The sequence below is a fragment of the Corvus cornix genome, chromosome 4A (genome assembly GCF_000738735.6).
Source record: "Corvus cornix cornix isolate S_Up_H32 chromosome 4A, ASM73873v5, whole genome shotgun sequence".
In the NCBI taxonomy this organism is placed as follows: domain Eukaryota; kingdom Metazoa; phylum Chordata; class Aves; order Passeriformes; family Corvidae; genus Corvus; species Corvus cornix.
Genome location: NC_047058.1, coordinates 20351492 through 20372059, shown reverse-complemented (window position 1 = coordinate 20372059; position 20568 = coordinate 20351492). Strand labels below are relative to the sequence as shown.

Sequence of the window (20568 nt, the reverse complement as noted above, 5' to 3'; positions counted from 1 at the left end):
CTGTCCTTCCAGTTGTGGGCAGTGACGTTGAAAGAGATGGACTCAGTCTTCTGAATACATGGCTTGGTGGCTGATGTCACTGCCACAATTTCAGATTTTTTAATAGTTTTTTAACAAGGCATGCTGGTTTTAGATGAGATCAACCTTTCCCAAAGGGGAAAGGTTGCTCAGAGCTTTGCTCACTGACAGCTGTAAACCAGGCTTGGAAGGGGACATGGATGGTATCAGGCTGGCCTGTGACAAGCTGTAGGACATTGCAAGGTCAGAGGGTTCAAGTGAGGGGTCTTGGCCTGTTGCTCGATGTGCTGAGTATACTGGAGCACACGTGAAGTCTTAGGGAGGGAAAGCCAAAAGGGAACCCCACTTCCTCCACCATTTTGTGGAGTGTGTGCCTGATCCTCATCAGTCCAACCACACCATCCTGAGTGGGGGCTGAGCTGCAGGATAGATCAGAGCAGGGATCCACTGTGTCCCCACCCCTCTCTGTGCCAGGCTGTGGGAGATGGCACAGAGGCCAGAGATGAGCATTAAAAGCATGGCTCTGATTGCACAGGTAATACCAAGCAGCCAGCTCAGAGCTGCTTCACAGAGCACATGAGAGCTCAAGAACCTGTGACTTGGCCACTAGCACCCCTGCCCGGGATAGAGCAGATGGCACAGAGGGGCTGCCACTGGCATGTCCCAGCCAGCCAGAAGCCTTGTACTACAGCTTGGAGGTAAACGGGATCCTGGCTACCACAACCTCCCCAGCTCCGAACACAGGACCCCCAGGGGGAGGGGAGGGGGGGGTGAGGGGCTGCCTGCTTCCAAGCAGCACAGCTGTGGCTGGGCTGGACCATATTGATTTTGAATGTACTGGGAGAAAGGCTTATGCACCATCCGCTATTCCTCTAGCAAAGCTTTTCCAATAGTAGCAGGAAGAACAAGTACACTAGTATAAATCCTGCAGATTTGCAATACAAAGCAGCGTGGAAGAGGTTAAAAACTGCAAACCTGCTGGAGGCAGGGAGAGTGTGAGCTGGTCAGAGAGCATTATAATGCTGAGCACACAGGTCTGGTCAGGGGAGCCCTTTCCAAGTCCTTCAGACAGAGGTCTTTTTGGGGGTGATGGCTCAGGAGGAGTCATGCAGACAGAACCTTCTAACACAAGCATGCTTCAAAGCTCAGCCTTTTCCTTGCTCCAAAGGCCACGCACAGGCACAGGTCAGTTTAGGACACATGCCTCCTGTGGAGCTCCTCATAGGGCCTCTCACCCACCAAGAGGCCAGGGCTGGGAGGAGAGATGGTGACAGAGGCTGCCTCGCAAACTAACCTAGTAACTAAACTAACCATCTTTACAAGCTGTAAGAAACAACCTTCCCAGAGCACCTGCAACCCAGTGAGGAACTGCAAGAGCTACTGCATGGAACAGCCATCTGTGGGCAGAAAGTCATACACGTACAAGGCCACCGACTTGGACAGGTAGGTCATGGTGCCAAACCGGCCGCTTGGTGCACTGTCATACAGCAGGCTGCAGATGCCTGTCGAAGGATCCCTCTCCAGCATGTGCTCATCAGCGCCCAGGGCTTTCTGGATTTTAGACAGGGAAGGAGAAAGGCATCATTAGGAAGAAAGGCAATCCCGTATCAGCTTCTATCCGAAGCACCCTTTGTTGCACTCAGAGTGTGACATGTTGATGGTGAGCAGTGGGAGGAAGACACTACAGCTTTGCTGTCCCCCATCAACACAATGGGGACAACAGGCAGGGCTCTCCAAGTGGGTGAGCCCTGCATAGCTGTGTGGAATGTAGCCAGCAGCCCTGGGTGAGGCCTGGCCCCTACCTGCTCCTCATAGAAGAGGTCATTGGCTATGTGCAAGATCTTTTCCACAGCTATGATGCCACCAATGGTGTGCACCTCCACATCCACCAGCATGGTGAGCACTAAGATAGCTTCCACCAGCAGCTGCCTGTATTCTGGCTGGGGCACACGGTTGAGGACAGACTCCACATGCACAGCAAACTTCATTTCCCCTGGGGTCATCTGTGAGGAGGGAGAAAGAAGTGTACCTAGAGCACTGTATCACCTGCTCAACTCCTGAGCTATGCTGGGCAATCACCCAGGGTAACCAGCACACAACAACCCATGTGCCCCACTCCCCATTCACATGAACCTCCTACCTCTCTGGTTGTTGAGGAGGGAAGAACAAAGCCCTCCACAGAGAGGCCATGGCACTGCAGAACAAGAAGGAGATCATAGTTATGGTTTGGATAACCATGCTAAGATATGCAGGTCCAGCCCACAAACTTGCTCCCACTTGAACACTGGTGCATGCTGCACCCCAGCTCCCCCTCCTGACTCCACATAGCATCACTCCTTTCCCATCCATTCAGTGTCAGCCAGAGCCCCCCTGCATGGGGCTCTGCTCCCTGGCTCACCATGCTGAGGATGGGCTGTGCCCAGAGCACCTTCAACTGTGGCTCTAGCCATGCCCCTGTCTGCCTGATGCATGAGCAGACCCCAGCTCCCCTATGCAAGATACATGCTGAGGTAAGTCCTACAAGACTACAAGTGCAGGTCTTCCACAGCTTTCCAAGGTCAGCTGCAGGCCTTGTAATGAAGCACAGATCTAAACATCAGGGACCAGCCCTGAGAGTCTAAGTCCCTGTGGCAAGGCTGGTGCCTGGGACCAGAGGCTCACATACATGGAGAGGCACCAGCTGATATCTAGCTCACCTTCTGCAGGACCTTCCAGACCTTCTGGTAGAAGCCCACAGGGACACGGTTAAGGGCCCCATCCAGCCGCCGCCTCCGCTGCCACTGGCCCTGCCGGCTGTCCTTACTGCCCTGGTCTTCCAGCATGCTTGAAAAGGAGCCCTTGCCCAGCAGCTCTGTGTGCCCAGCAGACTGGGCAAACAAAACAAGAACCACAGAGACTGCTGCAAAGTTAAATATCCCTCAGGAATGCAGCCTGCTGCTGCTCAAGAGTTTGTAGTTCTCCAGCCTCATTCCCAAGACAGAGCTGCCACCCCTGCCCCCAGCAAAGCCCACCTTACAGCCCCAGCTCCCTGCAGCACCCCCCAAAGCACAGCTCCTTCCTGCAGCCACAAACAGGACAGACCCCATGCGTGCAGCCAACAAACACAGGTTACCAGAGAGGACTTGAGGTCGGTGTCCCCGGACTGCAAACTGAGGGGCTGAAAGAGAAAGGGAGAGATGAAAATCAGACCATGCCAGAGCAGGGCAGTGGTCACAGCAAATAGCACCAGCATCACAGGTCAGGGTCAGGTCACAGGGCAGTTATCCCAGGGCCAGGGTGAGCTGGAGATGGAGTTTTGAAAGGAAAGCTGCAGAGGGCTGCACATGCCAGGGCCGCAGAAGCAGTGGGTTTGTGCTGGCCTGCACACAGGAATAGGACTGCTACTGCTCTGCTGGCTGCTGGTACAGGCAAGGATTTAGTCTCAAGCAGACAGGAGGACCAGTAGCAAGGTCACTGCCCAGAGACAGCCCTCTGTGATGTCAGGTTTCACACTGCAGCAAGTTGGCCCTAAACCTGCTGCATCAGCCTGGCCCCTGCAAGCTCTGTCTCTTGGACAAGAAGACACCTTCTAGAGCTCAGGACTCCTCCTGGACACATGCCAGGCACAAGAGGAGGTCCTTGCCATTTGCAGCTGACCAGAAACCTCCTTCCTCAGAGAAGAAATACCTGGGGAGGCTGCAGGCAGGATCCAGTGAACTGTCCAGCAGAGTCACTACTGGTCATGGCACTGGAAGCATCATGCCATCCTGCTCAGCAGATTTTGTGGGTATAATGGAATGTATTTGAGCACAGCGGCTCCGGAGCACAGCTCCCAGCTGGCTGTAATGGCAGTATGCCCACAGCTCAGGGAAGCCTTTTACCTTCCTAGTCCAAACACAACAGGTCCCACTCAAAGGGGAGCTCCTGAAGGTTGTGGGCAGTGGTCAGCCCTGGGCTGCCACAGCATGTTAAGCCATGCTGACCTCTTCCAGGGAGCCAGCCTCCGTCCCCAACCTGAATACAGCAGCCTTGAGCCTGCTTAGAGGGGAAGCCAACTCATTGCTGCAGCAGCTGAGGGAAGCTCATTGACTTGAGCATGCAGGGAAGCTGCCCTGGTGCATGGCATGAGGGGCAAAAGCTGAGGCTGCAGGACCAGGAGGGCTTCACCTTACTCCCAGGCAGAGACTGCCAACGTTTATCCAATTGCTGCAAGAGAAGAAGGAAATCAAGGTTCTGCTGTTGGAAGATGCCCACCAAGACACTAGCCACACCTGGGACACCACATGGTCCTCCCCACCACTGCACCTTCTCAAGCACCCCTGTGCTCCCCCTGAACTGCTAGAGCAACCCCCACCCACTACCAGGTTCACCTCAATTTTCCCCCGAGGGCAGGACTAGAGACAAAATTAGCTCCTGGAAGCATCTGTGTCTCCCACTCTTCCAGCTGTTCTGCCTGGTCTGTAGCTGGTTTTCACCCACAAGACCTGTTGTAAGTGGCTTCACCTGTTTGATTTCACTTTTCAGCCTGATGAGGCCAGTGTGCTCAGGCCTGGTGGTCCCGACAGCTTCCATGTCACAGATGGAGACAGCAGTGGTGAGCGACGAGTCCACTGAACGCACTGGAGAGGAAGAGAGGTCTAGAGTGGGCAACATCACTCAAGGCATGGCCATCCCTCATCGCTGTCCAGGCACTGGTACCTTTGCACGCCCTTGCCCCCTAACATGATAGCATCAGAGAGCCATGAGCGCAGAACAGAACTGCTTCAATTCAGACCCAACCAGGTCAAGTGCCAAACTAAGCAAAGCTCAAATAGCCATGAGATTCGGGCTTGACCCCAGAAATCACTCAGCACTATCTTTATGAAGAGCAGAGCTTCCTGCTGGACCCCTCCAGTACTGAAGCATCTGTGCTGAACATGGGGGAGAACAGGGACACCCCTCACAGGTAGGAACATGTAGATCTGGCCATGCTCTGCACTCAAGCTTTGCCCCGAGATGCTCTCTGCTGCAAGACTCACCACTCCTTTCCACCCCAAACTCCTTGCCAGAGAGGATGTGGTAGAGAAGGCTCTTCATGTCTGATGGGCTGAGATTCATCAGGTTCTCTGTGGCTTCTCCAGCTGGAGAGAAGAGAACTGTGATTTTGTAGCCTGCCTCACAGTCCTCCTAGGACATTTCTACCCTGCATGCCATTCTGTGAGCAGGGGGAGCGCTGGTACAGGAGCTCATCTGGCAAGGACATACACTAGCTCCAGGTGTTGCCTGCAACATGAGATCTTCCCCATGCCAGCCCGACACATGCTGGGATGGAGACTGCAGTGCAATCACTTGCTTGTGCTGCTCAAGAACAGGTCCAGCTGCAGACACTGGCACTTCCATGCAGGGTCTTGTCCTAGCCTGAGCTGCCCACTTTTAACAGTACTTTTTTCCGGCCGACAGAGCCCAAAGCATCACAACACCTACCCCAGCTACAGTGCTGTCCCTGCCGCATGTACCTGAACAATGCAGGGAGTGTGCCAGCTCTGTTGCCATCACCTGGATGATGAGCCCGATGCGGATGCGGAACATCTCAGCAAACAGTGCAGGCTGTGTGCGTATGTACATGGCCAAGTACACCATGATCTCCTGGAGGGGCAGAGGCAGATCACCCCATTGCTGCTCACCAGGGCAGACACCCAGCTGTGGGGTCCCCTGACAACCTGGCCCCTCACCTGGGTGAGGATGGACACACTGAGGTTCTTCTCACTGGCTTCATCAATAAGGCGAACAAGTTCCTCATAGGGGATTGGGCTGGGGTGTGAACAAACAGCAGAGCAGGTGAGAGGCAGCAGAGCAAACCCTGCATACTCCCAGTCTGTACAGTCCCAAGAGGAGAGATACAGGCTGGGGACAGCCTCCCAGGGCCACTCCTGCCCATGGACCACAGAGCAGCAGGCTCACATCCAGACACAGCCCAGCATCCTTGGGGAGGGAGAGGTGCCATACTCACGTGGAGATTGTCTTCTCACGTGGCTCTGGGGGCAGCCCGACCGTCAAGTGTTTCTGGTGAGACAGGAGGTCAGTGCAGGCCTGGGGACAGAAAGGCAGCCACTGTCAACAGCTGAGGATATGGGGGCTCAGCACAAGGCAGAGGGACACAGACCTGACACAGTCATGGTTCACCTGCTCACTCTGCTGCCTCCTCCCTGACAGACCTCAGCCTGCTAGAGGCTGGCTGTAAAGCTGTTACCTCATCCAGAGCTTCAACCTTCTTCTTGAGGATGCCAGAGATGTAGCGGATCAGGGCCCACTGGCGTGTCTCCCCCACCCGCACATACAGCTCAGTAAGGAGCTCCTTGACAGTGGGGCCAGGCTCACTATCAAGCCCCGTGTGCCACTCAGGTCCCCTGCGAAGGAGGTGCTGGGTTATATTCATCAGCTTGCCTGTCACAGCTCCCTGGCAGGCCCTGTGGGCTGTGCCAAACCCCTCTATGCATAGTGAGCCCTCAGGATACAGAGCTCATCCTACTTGAGGATGTGGAGCATGTAAAGGATGTCTGCTTGCTCCTGCAGCGTGGGGCAGATGCGCAGCTGGTCCACCAGTGCCTTGCAGTCCACGTTGCCATCCTCATCACGGGGCAAGTTCATCTCTGCATAGAGTGCATGGCTCTGGGGGAAGGGAGACCCGTGCTGCTGATGAGCACCACCAGCACCCTGCACCAAAGGACCCATGCATATTCCCCCTCATCAAACAACAAGCCTTCCCCTTGCAGTCATGCAAGGACACTGGCTCTAGCTGAAAGGATAGCTCAGTCTGGGAGAGACAGAGCTCACCTTGCCATCCAAGTCATGCTGGTGGGGTGAACTCAGCAGCTTGACCGACTGCTGGGATGCCTGGAAGATCCTGCTGGGGACATACATCCCAACATCTAAAAAAAACCAAAGGTTGGCAGAGACATGTCCAGCCCCAATTACCACGACTGTGCCCCAAACTACCTCAGACACTCTGACACTGCTCCCCCAGCAGTCCTTGCAGAGAAGCTGGCTATGGGAGAAGCAGCTCCTGTCTACCCATTCAGACGAACACTGCAGGGAGCTGCCATCCTTTATTGAGTTTCCATGGGGCTGCACAGGCACCAACTCCATGGCCAGGACTAACATGACGGACATATTGTGCCTTTGCCCAGGTAAAGGCTTAGTTCCTCTGCAATCCACAGGAACCCCAGCATCATACAGCTGTGAAAGCTCCCAAAGCACTTCAACCTCACCCCTGGGAAGGTGTGGAGGGTGCTGGAATTACTCACTCTGGACATGCAGGTCCTTGGCCTTGGATGCCAGGGACATGAGGTCGCGGGTGGTGTGGACAGCAGCCCTGAAGCGGCTCAGCCCTCCCCGCTGGGTGGTGGGAGGAAGGTTTGACTGGGGAGTCGTGTGCTGCAGCAGGTGATCCAAGTACTGAGTAACCTCATCGTAGGTGTCCTCTGGAAGGGAAGGCAGCAGAGCAGGGGTTCAGCCACTTTGAGTCGTGGCACCCAAAAGCCCAGAGAGCTCCCAGCTGTGCCTCAGCAGGGACAAAGCTTTGCTGGCTGCATGAAGTGACAATGTAGGGCCAGTGCTGGCAGCCAGGTGGACTAACGGACAGTGCCAGCAGCCAGGCACACAAAGCACCCCGTTCCTGCATGACTTCTGTCTGGGACACTGCCTGCCCCAAACTGGAGCTCCCTCTGAGTCCCCCCTTGACAAAGGAAGCAATAGGGCTGCAGCACGTTTCTGATCCAAGCCCGAGCAAGGATAGGAGTGTGCCACTCAAACCCTGTGGGAAAACCCTCACACTCCATCCCTCCAGGGAAGAAGTGGGGAGGTACAGCCAGGGGCAGCCTGTCCAAGCAGAGACCACTTACAAGCACCCCAGCACAGCAAGGGCATCTTCCAAGTAGGACTGCAGCAAGGGAGCAAGGCAAGGTGGGTTTTGCAACAGTTATTTCTAAGTAGGAATTACAGGAAGAGTTATGGTTTCTGCCTTGCTCTTTGCCCAGCTTCAAGCAGCTCCCAACACCACATCAGGAGCACCAGAGGCACCACGTGCTAACAGCAGCATGGAAGAGGGTGCTCAAAGGCCAGGTCTCTGCTCAGTCAGGAGGTAAAAGTGAGGGGGTGCCCCTGGGGGGGGGAATTGCCCCAGATAAAACACAGATCTGTCAATGCACTTACAGTGGGCCAGGGCAAAGCTATGCTGCTCTCCAGCTGGCAAACTCGGAGGTGTGTTGGCCCCAGGAGGTGAGCTGCAGACTGCACCTGAAGCAGCATGGCATCCCCTTTCCACCCCTTGAGAGAATGCCTCATGCCAGTGCCTGAAGGCTAGGCTGGAAAAATCTTCTAAGCACCACCCTTGAGAACATTCACCTGCCTGGGTGCAGCATCTGACCATGGGAAACCTTAAAATGTAGCATCTTTGAGATGCTGTTGAAAGGCCAGGCGGATCCTCTCACTGGAGCTGGGAGGCAAAGCAGACACCTTGGACAAACCCTGATGCAGCCTGTAAGGAGGCTGCAGGCGAAGTGAGAGAAGGGCAAGAAAAATGAACAGAGTCCCAGCAGTGCAGACACTGGCTGCAGGAGCTGCAGAGGTAAAACAGATAGTGGGAAGGCTGATAATTATCAGTGCTAGGTCACATAGGAGATGTCCCCAGGCCTGCTTGCATGGGGGACAGCAAAACTTGTATCCTGCCATGGTCCCAGCACAAGGTGGGGTCCCTCATGCTGTGATGGGCTAAGGCATTCTCAGGTACTCTCTACACAGCAGTAAGGCTTCAATTTGGCACTCACTGGAGCAGCTCTGCCCAGGGGAGGGGCAAAGGCTTTGAGAAAAAAACAGATTAATTAGGGACATGGTGGCTCTTCCCCACCACCTTGGTCACTGTGCTATCACCTTCTGCACCGCCATTTCTGCATCAAAGACCCTCAGCCACAACTCTCAAGCGGAAGCAGGCTGCCAACCCTTTATCTCTTCTCCACACAGCAGCTTATGAAGGTCAGAGCCGCTTATTCCAGACAAGGTTGACAGAGGGTCAGATGAGAACAGGGTGAGAACCCAAGCACATGAAGAACACAGCGTGGATGCTGGCAGGGAGGTTGGGTGTTATGGGTGTAAGGGTGAGTTAGGCATTTGCCAGCCCAAAGCAGTGACTGGCCTGTTCTCCCTTACCATCCTCTGCTACCTGCAAGCCATGCAGCCACTCCTCGGTGTCTAGCTTCTCAAAGCTGTCACTGCTGAGCCTGTAACTCTTGGCAAAGACCTTACCCTCTGGCCCAGGGTCCATAAAACTGAGGTGCGTTCGGCATGACGTTGTCAGGAACTCCGACAATTTACCGGTCTGAATTCTGGGCAAGAGACAGGGAGGTCACATGGAGAGGAAAGGGGAGGTGATACCCTTGGCTTCACAGGCCTTTTGATGGGGAGAGACACGTTCACCAGGAGCATACATACACTGGTGTCTACGTTAGCTGTCTGCAACTCTCTCAGCTACGGGTGGGCATGGAAGGGCTGCCCAAAAGCTATCAGAGGAATCCTGCAGCCATGGGTTTGAGGACATGAAGAGCTATCTCCTCTCTTTCATCTCCTCTGTTTGGATCATAGCCCCAGGGCACACTGATAGCCTAGCACACCCCAGTGTATCCTCCCCAGCTTGCTCCCCCACAGCCTATGCTCTGCCTAGCAGGTATCCTCATAACCAGGCTCTTGGAGGCCACCAGCCCTCTCCCTCCTGCACTGCAGGAAGCTGCACTCACCTTGCGCCACCGAAATACCCATCCTGCAGCTTCTGCAGCATCGCCAGCACCGTGGGGTGCACACTGCTGCTGGTTTCATCTGTGTAGAAGAGGCACAGGCAGTCAGGCTCTCACGCTCAAACTTGCTCCCAGCAAGTAAGCCAGGACCAGGTGGGCATTCAGACACCCAAAGCACCATGGCCAGACCCTTACTCTGGGGTACATGGTCAGACTGTGGTACCAAGAGCACCACCCAAAAAGGGAAATTCTGGGCTGTCCAGGCTGGATTCAAGGAAAACCAGGCCAGGATGCCCTCCAGGCTTCACCATGGGCTGAAGCTGACAGTACCAGACAGCAGCACCTAACAGCCCCCTGCTCTGTCTCTGCCTTTCACATGAGGCAGCAGATGAGTGGACTGCTGTTGAGGGCAAGAGGCACCACAGCAAAAGGCATGCTTGAGAAATTAACGGGATTTCAAATACACAAGGAAAGACAGAAAGGCCTTAAAGCAGAACAAAGTCACCCCCCTGCACCAGGCTCACAGGGAAGCCGTGAGCTGCTGCAGGCAAGCCAGTTCTGCTCTGTGCCTTTGCTCCTGGTTTACTGTTTTCCCCTCTCTGTTGACTAGGAAAGCCTTTAGCAGGTGCTCAGTCTTAGGGAAGAGTGAAGATGCAGAAAGAGCATCAAGAACACTTGTATACACAAATTGCTTTTTTGGTCTTGCTCCGAAAAGGCCTTCCCACAAGCCTATTTGTCTGGAGCCTCAATTGTATTCAATTCAATTAGTGCCAGCAAACAGCCCTTGAGCTGCAGGCATTAGTGCCTGACAGGCAACCTTGTGAGATGCCAGACCAGCTGCCCTGCCCTGCCTTGTGAGATGCCAGACCACTCAGCGTGGCTCCTCAGAGCAGTAAACTCTTCACAGGACACTACCAGCTACTCCACCCTCACCAGGTCCCTGTTACTGAGATGGTCACACATCTCCCCACTCCCTCCTGCAGAGCTATTTCCCAGGGCTGCTCTAGTCAAATGCCTTGTGACGCTGGAGTATCTATACCGAGCATGGTGTGGGAGATGGGGAAGGTGATGGTTGGTTGCCCAGTCATCCTCCAGCGGCTGCAGAGGTATGAGAGGTCCGTCCTCAGCATCTCCACAATCATCTTGTTGTCAAGAGCCAGGTAGAACTGCTGCTGGTCTATGAACTGTGAGGACAGCAGGAGACATGATGGGCCCTTCATGCAGTCACCAGGTTCTTATAGTGCCACCCATGTCTTCCCACAGGCACATGGTCAAGCTGGCCACGCTTGCCCTGAGGGCAGCTCCTTTGCACTGATGGCTCATCCCACCTTACTTGGCAGGTGCTAGTACAGCCTAGCAAGGAACCCTCAACCCCCAGGGCAGCTACTGGCCACTAACAAATATGAGGAGGTAACTAACGCCACAGCTCAGCAGCAGCAGCATCCAGGCCCCACACAGCCAGTCCATGTTGTGCCTCTTCCAAGCAAACATGCTCTCCCCATAGTGCTAGGCTTGCAACACTGCTTGTCCCCTGGACACTGCTTGTCCTCTGGCCTGCCATCAGCCTCCTCCTGGTGTCCTTGTCAGCGTGAGCAGAGATTTTCTTCCAATACTGATCATTAGAAGGCTCAACCTTGCAATATCCACACAGCCAGGACCACTAACTGTGCTGCCTCATGCCACAGAGTTGGACTACTCCACAGTCCCAGGCTCTTCCAAGAGTGCTGGGTCACACCTTAGAATAACCCAGCCACTGAAGAAACATCCTGCCCAGTTTCATAACACAGAATAGCTGGGAATGAGCCTGTGCAATGTCACCCACCTGTGGGGTAAAGGTAAAGATGCTCTTCCTGATTTTGTAGAGCTTGGAGGTCCCAAGGACACCCATATGCCGGTAGGGCCGTCCAGTAAGGCACATCTGCTTGTTGCGGCCTGGGAGGGCAGGAAGAGGAGTTTTTAGTACAAGCCTCCTCATGAAAGGGGCCGCAGCAGCAAGTAGTGCCAGGACTCTTGCTACAAACCAGCAGGGAAGTGCTGGTTTGTGGTTGGGATACCCCAGAACCCTGTGTCAAGCTGGTACAGCTCGAAGGGACAGTAATTCTCTGTCCCCAGACCTGCCCAGAGGGGTAGAGACATGCTGAAACAGCGATACACAGCCTTTCCTGACTTCTGCAATGTCACACCTCCTGGTCTTTGGGTATGTCAGAAGCTGGAGCAGGGCTAGAGGTGCCCCTCTGCATAGGGCTGGCCCCCCCAAGTTGACAGCTCTATCAGCATTCCAGTTGCTCCTGGATTACTCCCAAAGCCCAGGATGGTGCAGCAACAGCATCACTCCTTGCTCATCAGCTCTGGCAGCTACCAGGCTGCTCCCCCTGCCCATGTCACACTTGGCCTTTTGGTGGCCTAAATTAGCCGCCAAATTAAATCACAGCAGATCAGATGTCTCCTTTGGCCCACACTAAATCTCTGGCTCCTGCACAACAAACTCCATGCCCGAGGGGTTGCAGCATCAAGGAGCAAGCAAGCATGCAGAGGTGAGCACATCCCCCCGTCACACTCAGCCCTGCCCACCCCCCAGCAACAGCCATACTGCCTGAGCTTCAGGCTCTTTTTGACAGGGACGGCCCAGGGACTTCCTGGGGTCTGGCTGGCCTCCCCCACCCAGATCTGAATACAGGAACAGAAGACAACTCCTGCCCACACCAGGTTCAACCCAAAGGGATCAGAGTCTCTGTCTGTCCCTGGGGTGACTGTGCAACTGCAAGCCAAAGCTCTATCCCTGTCAGAATCATGCTGAACAGCACTGCCTGCCACCTTGTTCCCCTTGGGCATGAGTGGCTTTATCAGGCCTAGAAATGGGCAGCAGGATCCTCATCAGCCAGGCAGAGAGCAGGACACGAGTGTCTATGAGCAGGAGTGCCAGGGGTGGGAGAGACCCTTCTGCACTCCTTTTGCTGCAGGAGCAGGGAGTGCAGCTCACCCAGCCGGGCATAGATGTGACTGAGGATGCGAGCAGGCTGCACTCTGATGGGGTAGACGTCCGCCACAGTCTCCACATCAATGCCCTCCTTCTGCAGGATTGCCTTGATTCCCTCTGTTTCGGCCAGGATACACACTGCGGATGGAAAACAGAGGCACAAGGGTGTGATAGCACTGCCCCATGCCTTTGGGGACACATACAAGGCACCACCCCATAGAGAGGAAGCTGTCTGGGGTCCCTTGGGAACCAGCTCCCACTGCACAAGTCTGCCTTGCCCCTCCTAACACTCTATACACACAAGTTTTCCCCACCAAGTGGCAGGAAGACAGTTTTCAACCTCTCTGCAGGGGAGGCTGCAGCACGTGATAGTTCTGTGGGTCAACACAGAATGAAATGGAAGGCCTTGCAACCCATCTTCCACCCACCTGGCCAGAGCTGAGACTGGGCTGTATTGGCAGCAACCCAGTAAGCAGAGCCATCCCAGAGCCACCTCTGCGAATTCTGCACAGCAAGAGTCCCCCCACCTGCCAGGCTTAGGGGTTTGGGACTGGTTCCTTTCCCTCACCTTGGACCACCACATCAGGTTTAGGGACAGTCGCGAAACGGCGGTTGAGGGGATCTATTTCACCAGGAGCTAGAAACCCCTGGGGGAAAAAAGGTATAAAGAGATTAACATTTTATGGGCAGGATAGAACGGGTGATGCCTATGGACAACCCACCTTTAAGAGGTCCTGGGGGACTTCCCCGTGGTGAGTGGCAGCATTTGCACCTTCACAGCTCAAGACCTGGTCGCACAGCCCTCCCCAGCACTCAGGGTGACCCTACCTCAGCCATCAGACAACCCAGGATGTAGAGGGACTGTCCCCACATGTGTGGCAGCTTGCCCATGGGTATCCTGTCCACAGTGTGTGGGTTCCTGTATTCCTCATCCACCTGGAAGACAAGCCAGGAGGTCAAGAAGGGATCCACAGACACAGGATGCTGAAGGAAGCATTCTCACTGCATCTTGAAGTCCAGCAGTTCAAGGTTTAAAACAAGGCCCCACAACAGCATTTGTCACAGAGGGTCCGAAAGAGCCTGGTTACACGCCTCCTCTCTTCCTATGACTGCCCCCGGCATCCGTGTCAGACAACAGATCAGCTGCTCAGACTATCCCACTAGAACGACTGACATGCCCCAGGAGCTCCCAGAGATGCTTTCTGATACTGGTGAGGAGCTTATCTCCCCTGGATGACCTGGGCATCAGGAGGCCAGTGCTCTTACCCCAGTCCCACACAAATCCCCTCACCACTGAACAGGAGCTCAGCACCACCTACTCAGCCCAGGTCTGCTTGTCCTGAGCTCTTGGAGCACTCAGCCTCCAAGCAAGCAGACTATCAGCAAATAACTCTTGCGTATGGGAGTAAGAAATGCTTTGGGGGAAAAAAACCAATTTTTATCCAACATGGTTTCATAACAGCTCCAAGCCATCCTTTTCATACATGAGGTTTCCATGCATTACATTTGCCCCTTCACTAACAATTTGGCATAATAAGCACTTAAAACTTAATAGAGACCAGGAGTTTCAGCAGTTGGACTTTCATGATCCTTGTGGGTCCCTTCCAACTCAGAATATCCTGTGATTCTGTAAGACGCTCCTGCTTCCCACCATAGCACAAGATCACTCACCTTATCTGGTGGGACACTGTACAGCTCTGGCAGCAGGTGTACCCCATTCTTCCCCTTGATGAGAACCCCCTCAAGGGCTTCCCGGTACTCCTGCACCTGAGAAGAGAGGAGAGGGAATCTGACACCGATCACGGCTCCCTGCATCCTTCCCCTGCACACTTCTCCTGCCAGGGACTTTTTTTCACCAGCCCAGTAGGTCCTGCCTCTCTTACCTGCTCCATGTTTCCACTGAAAATCCCATCAATCATCAAGTATGCCCAGAAGAGAGGCCACTCACACTCAATGTTCTCAAACAGCTTCAGCTCTGCAGGTTCATAGTAGAGGCGTCTGGGGTCCTGTAAGTGACATCAAAGGAGGTGGTACATAACAGGATCCTCTCAAACTGACAGGGCTTCTCCTCCTCCTGAGACCCCGGCCTCAAATGTCCTCCCAGCCCTCCTCTGTAGATGGCCAAGACAAAGCTGAAACGCAGTTTCAACTGCAGCCTCTGTTTCCTCCATTGGACTACCTGCTCCTGAGACTCCTGCATTGATGATGGAGAGACTTACCCTTCCTGGGGTGTACCTGGTCCCCAGGAGAGCACCCCAGAGCCCCCAGAACACCCCAGATGTTGTGCTGTTGTACAGCAACAACATGACATCCCCTGTGCCATGCTGGGTCCCCTTTGCCTTGCCTGCTCTGCCTGAGCCCCTCAGCATCTGTCTCCTCCAGCATCATCAAGCTGGCCCAGCCAGTTGAGAGGGCTTGGGCGGGTCACACAGGGCCAGAGAAGTCCCTCCAGGGCCCTCCTGCCATGTGGTGCCACTGTGAGCCTGACACAAGGGAAGCTGTCAGGATGAAGAGCTGCCTGCACAGAGTCCTCCCACCTCAGGTCTGTGTGGTGTAGTGCCCTTTCCTCGGCCCTCCCTGCTAACTGCTCTGTCTGCTGCAGAGAAGGGAGAGTGCTGGCCTTAGCAGACTATTCAGGCAGAGAGGACAGAAGATGCAGATGTCTTCTACCTGCACTCCAGCCATAAGCTTCCAAAATCCCACCTGACTCCAGCTAGCTGAATGCCTCTGAAGGCACCGCTGCCCTTTCCATGACTCACAGCTCCCCAGAAGTAAGTAATCCACAACTCTGCATGCTGCCAAAGCTCACAAGCACTGGCAACACTGGACTGGGGATGCTCCTGCTTCTCTCTCGCTCTGGAGCGGGGCAGCCACACACGCTGCCTATTATGGGCAGGTTTTCAGAAGCACAGCTGGTGATGACTTAAGAGCCTCTGAGTATCATTTCCTAGTTCAGTGGTTATCAAATGAGACTGTTGCTTATAAAATTTTCCTGTTTTCTCTCCCCAAAGCAGCAAACTCTCCACTTGCTCCCAGGGCCATTCTGGCAGTACCCAAGCTGACAGCTGGTCTAGGAGAGACAGAAGCAGCTTTGTGACCTCCAGAGCTGTGTGGATGCTAAAAAGCTGGTAGAGAGCTTCTTGCAGCTTCTCACAAGCTTCTCACAGCTTTCCTGTGAGAAGCTTCTGTTCTCACGCAGTCTCTCATGAGAAAGCAGTTAGAGAAAAGTAAACTCTTTGCAGCTGCATTATTGTTATGAGAACTGCATATTGTTTTGGGTACATGGAAAAATAATATTTACAGATGGGTGTTATACCGCTCAACCTATCACCTTTAGAGGTGGTGGGTGAATAGGCCAATCATGTAATTTCTTTATTGCGAACCACACTATAAAAGATGAGCTTTCCATTAAATGTGGTCTTAGCTCTGGCTTTGACCATGCTTCTCTGACCTGAACTCATGTCGTTTTCTGCCATCCCTGTGCGCAACAGCGACAGAGCTGCCGTAGATGAGGCCACTGGGTTACGGCTCTGCACAGTCACCTCCCCAGATCTCCAGCCCTCGCTCAGGTGCAGCCCTGGGAGAGCCCACCTGAGCAGGGCTCCCATGCTGTTCCACCTTCTCCCAGCCTAAGAAAGACACACCACTGGGTTCCAGGATGCAGGCAGAGCCAGCCTCTGGCCGTCTGCTATGGGTGTGGGTAAGACATACCACCTCTGCAATGAGCTCTGGCATTTTGGGAAGCCTTGCCCAGATCCATGACACTGCCTAGGGCTACTCAGGGCTCTTGTATTCCCAAGGGTCCCCAACACAGCCTTTGTGCTGCATCCAGGTGGGCTGCTGCTTGGCAGTCAAGTTCTGCCAGGCAGCAGGGCTGAGGACACACACCTCTTTGGGAGTCCTGTATCCATCCCGGAGGAAGCGGCAGCAGCCATAGCGCCCCTGGAAGGGAGAGAAAGATTTGCTGAGCAGGAGGCACAGTGTGAGATATCTTGTACCTTGAATGCAGAAGCAGGGGCACGGTGTTTCCTTCGGCCAAACATCCCCTCCCTTGCTCACCCAGCGCTCAGGTACCACAATCACAGCCCGGGGCCGCAGCACACAGGGCTGCTTCTTTGCACACCCCTGCCACAGGTCATGCAGACTGGGAGAGGATATGCCCCAGCAACCCACCACTGTACATGTCTTTGGAAAGAAAAGGGCTACAACAGTTTGGACTGCAGCTGTCTCCTGGGAACAGTGAGACAAGGGCAGAGATGCTCACCTGCAGCTTGGTGATAATCTCCTGCTTGGTGATTTCCACCAGCTCACTGTCCTCCACAGCAAATGCCGGGTAGGAGATGACAGAGAGCACACTGGCATCCACCTCCTTGGATGTGGAGGCCCTGGGCAGCATTGAGTGGAGGATGGACTGGGCAAAGGGGAAGGAAAGGTTGTTAGGCTGTCAGGCCAGGCATCATTCACACCACAAACCCAGCAGATCACAGTTCCTCTTGCAACAGCATAGCGCCTGCGTGGGTCTCACCTGGCAGTGCTGCACCTCATCCGACAGCACCCGTATCACTGACTGTGGGCCTCCCTTGGCTCCAAAGAGATCCAGCTCATCCAGTGCCTCCAGGGCAGCCTGCAAGCACGGTGAGACCCAAAGAGGCATGTCCTTCACCACGCTGCTCATCTGAAAGAGCTCTCACTCCATGCTAGTTGCTGTGTGTAAAGCACTGCCCAAATTTAAAAGAATTTGAATCCTGTTGTGGCTGCAGAACATCTCTGGTTGAAATGGGACCACAGCTCCAGACATCAAAAGGGCCTGGGACATTTCTGCCACACACCCCCGATGAACTTTTCACTCCCAGTTCAGGCAAAACTCAGGCTAGAAGGGCACAGTTTTATCCCAGTGTACAAGAAGAAGAGTCTTGCTCCCCAGGATCCTATCACTGCATGGGGCATTGAGACTCAGCAGTTCAACATGCCCAGCCTGTCCTGTCAAAAAGCATCTCAGGGCCACTGGTGCTCCTCACTCCCCCCCAGCCAGCATTTCTTCCCAGCTCACCTTGGCCATGCCGACAGAACTGGCATTCAACTCGGTGATGCCCTGGTTCGTCTTGTCCCCACGCTCCCATATGCCAAAGTCCTGTGAACCAGGCACTGTTTCAGAACACACCCAGCAAGCCTTTGAATCCCACCCATCCATGGTGCTTCCAGAAGGTGCTGGTGTGGCTCAGGGGGAACCCACAGCTGTTCCTAGACACCAGTGCAGTATCTCTACCACTGGAGCACACCCCCCTTCCCCAGCACATGCTACGCACCGCAGTTTTGTAGGCAGCTTCAATGTAGAACACGAGGTTCTGGATAAAGTTGACTTCATCCAAGCTGTGAATTATGTGGAGGCCTGAAGCACAGGGAAGAATTCACATTAGCCACTCCAAGCCCACAAGAGTACCCAGGATGGGGCTGCAGGAACCCAGGGAGGACTCCTCCCCACTGCATGCCTGCCCAATGGGAGCCACGTCCTAGCTGACCCCATCGCCACTCCCACCTCTTATGGCAGCACTAAGGCTTCAGACAAACAGGGGCTTTTGGAGAGATCGACATCAAGGGGCCCAAACCCACCTCAGGTACTGTGAGCACAAAAAATAGTGGGGATCAGGGAAGCCATTGCAGCAGCTTGGCACCCAGGAAGCTGCACCCAAACTGAGACTCTCGTGAACCTGAAGACCAGCATGCTCAAAGCTGTAATGGCAGCCCCCAGCATTACCTGAGGCCGTCATTTGTGCAAGCATGAGGAGGTAGAGGGAAGTAGCATCCATCTGTAGGTGACCCCATTCGTGGTCTCCTACCACAGTGGCACAGGTGTGGGTGTTATACTTGGCATGCAGGCAGTCCCTGGTGCTCTGACTGTACTTGAAGGCCTCTACTTTGTCCACCTTGAGAAGGGCAAAGAGACGCAGGCATTCATTGAACCCTGTCTCCAGACAGCTCCCGAACCAAGGGCTGCTCCATGCCATGAGTGGAGAATATGGAGTTGTGCCTGGCAGGGCAGAAATTCCACAACCCCTGGGCTGAGCCCCTCCGTGCACCAAGGCAATGAGTGCAGGCTCACATGCCACTGCAGCACAGGACTGCAGCAGTGGAGGGCCCACTGCCACAGCTGCACCATGCAGAGGGAAAAGGGTTACCCCAAACGCCCTCAGGGAGGAGAACTGCAGAGTCCTAGCGCCTGTCAGGCCAAGAGACAGGGAGCAGCTGGCAAAGGCTCCACTGGCCACCAGCCCACAGCTCTGGAACTTCAATCACACCCAGGACAGATGCCCACTCAGAATTTATTTCAAGACTTGCTGGAAGGGGCCTTCCCTCTGCTCATCAGGGAAGGCTGGGGAGGGCTGGCACAGCTAGGACTCTGTGGCATAGCTGGGCTTTAGGGAGACCACTTGACACTCAGAGCTGCTCCCCAGCCCCTACCTGTCTCATCATGCACTGGAGCAGCCCCCGCATCAGCTTCACCACGCTCTGCAGGAACAAGGAAAACAGGTTTGTTAATCTCTATAGGAGAAGCCCTGACTCAGGATCAGCTGGCTGCTGACCTTTGTGGGGCTCAGCGTCTGTAATCAGAGCCCCCGCTTACATTTTCACAGCCCCTGGGCAACAGCAGAGGGAAGATTTCTTGGTCTGCCAGCAAGGCCAGGCTGCCATGCTGTGCAGCGGGACAGAGGACATGGCTGCAGGACATGGCTCCCCAGCCCTTGAGAGAAGGGCTGTGGCCCCAGATCATCCCAGAGCCAGAGGTCTAGACCCTCTGGTTGGGCTCCAGTGTGGTCTGGGAAGAGCAGGCTCTGACATCCATTCCTACTGCCTCCTGGGTCGGGGGACACCCGTGTCCTTGCCCTCACTGCACTGCCTTTGGGCCCCTGGCCCAGCTGTGCCAAAGGCTGACCAGACCGGGGTGACAGCAGTCCCCGGGTGACACCAGCCCCGCCTCCGGCTCCTGCTCCCTCCTACCTGCTCCAGCTCGTAGGCCTTAGCCTTGTCCTCGTCGCGGTCGGCATTCTTGCGGTAGGCCAGGCCAAGACCCCAGACCGCCAGGATGCTGTACACGTTGTCCCGGACCCAGGCGTCCTGGTGGTCGGCGCTGGCGGGGAGCAGCCCCGTCACCGCGTCCTGCGGAAGGGACACACCGTTCCCACGGAACTGCCCTGGCCCAGCGGCCAACGGGGCGCGCCGGGGCCGCGGGTCTGCTCCCCATTTCCCGGGCAGGGTCCGCACCTGGTGGCGAAGGATGGTCTGCTGCACCAGGCGCCCGTAGCTGTCCAGACGCACGCCCGAGTTGCTCCGGCTCCTCATGACGGCGGCAGCAGGACCGGGACCGGGACTAGCACTGGCACTGGCGGGACGGCACGGGTCCTCTCAGAACCCCCGCCCCGCTCCGCCCCTCCCCTCCCCGCTCCGCCCCGCGGCACAGCCGGGTCCGTGCCGCCGATGGCCATACCCGAGCACCACCGCAGCCCCTGAGCGGCCGCCCCAGCCGCGCTGCCCTGCGCTCCTCGCCGGCGGCGGCCTCGGCCCACGGGGCGCTCACTACCGACTGCGCAGGACCTGCCGCCATGGCGGCTCCGAGGGCGGGGGAGCGGCGGCGTGCGGGGCCGCCTGCCGGGCGAAGGCCGAGCAACGCTGAGTATGGATACGCGGCTACAAGGACGGACACACGGATACAAGGACAGACACACGGACGGACACACAGATACACAGAGGGGCTCACGGACACACACACACGGATATACGGATACAGAGGCAGACGCACGGACACAGGGGCGGACGCGCGGACGCACCTGTGCC

The 20568-nt window shown here is 55.4% G+C and overlaps 1 protein-coding gene across 6 annotated transcripts; it reads right to left on the bottom strand.

Annotated features, from left to right (window-relative positions):
* Window positions 1-55: 55 nt before the first annotated feature.
* Window positions 56-20329, bottom strand: PHKA1 (phosphorylase kinase regulatory subunit alpha 1). 6 transcript variants are annotated; one of them, XM_039572371.1, is made up of 34 exons: window positions 20222-20329; window positions 19999-20116; window positions 19735-19893; window positions 19198-19245; window positions 18494-18662; window positions 18045-18127; window positions 17789-17869; window positions 17264-17362; window positions 17003-17149; window positions 16627-16680; window positions 14622-14744; window positions 14410-14505; window positions 13567-13674; window positions 13307-13385; window positions 12742-12876; window positions 11584-11693; window positions 10801-10945; window positions 9765-9843; window positions 9181-9356; window positions 7281-7457; window positions 6811-6905; window positions 6506-6645; window positions 6227-6383; window positions 5987-6066; window positions 5709-5787; window positions 5493-5622; window positions 5016-5117; window positions 4501-4616; window positions 4165-4203; window positions 3131-3175; window positions 2715-2885; window positions 2159-2212; window positions 1821-2021; window positions 56-1569 (listed from the first exon to the last, which is right to left on the bottom strand). In XM_039572371.1, exons 2-34 carry the CDS (start codon window positions 20074-20076, stop codon window positions 1396-1398), a joined length of 3729 nt encoding a protein of 1242 aa, XP_039428305.1. In that variant the 5' UTR covers window positions 20077-20116; window positions 20222-20329; the 3' UTR covers window positions 56-1395. The 6 variants fall into 6 exon arrangements, 5 of the variants coding, with proteins under 5 accessions (XP_039428305.1, XP_039428308.1, XP_039428307.1 ...); XM_039572374.1 differs by having other exon boundaries at window positions 9277-9356; window positions 20222-20328; XR_005604732.1 differs by having other exon boundaries at window positions 1396-1569; window positions 2715-2914.
* Between the last annotated feature and the right edge of the window lie 239 nt (window positions 20330-20568).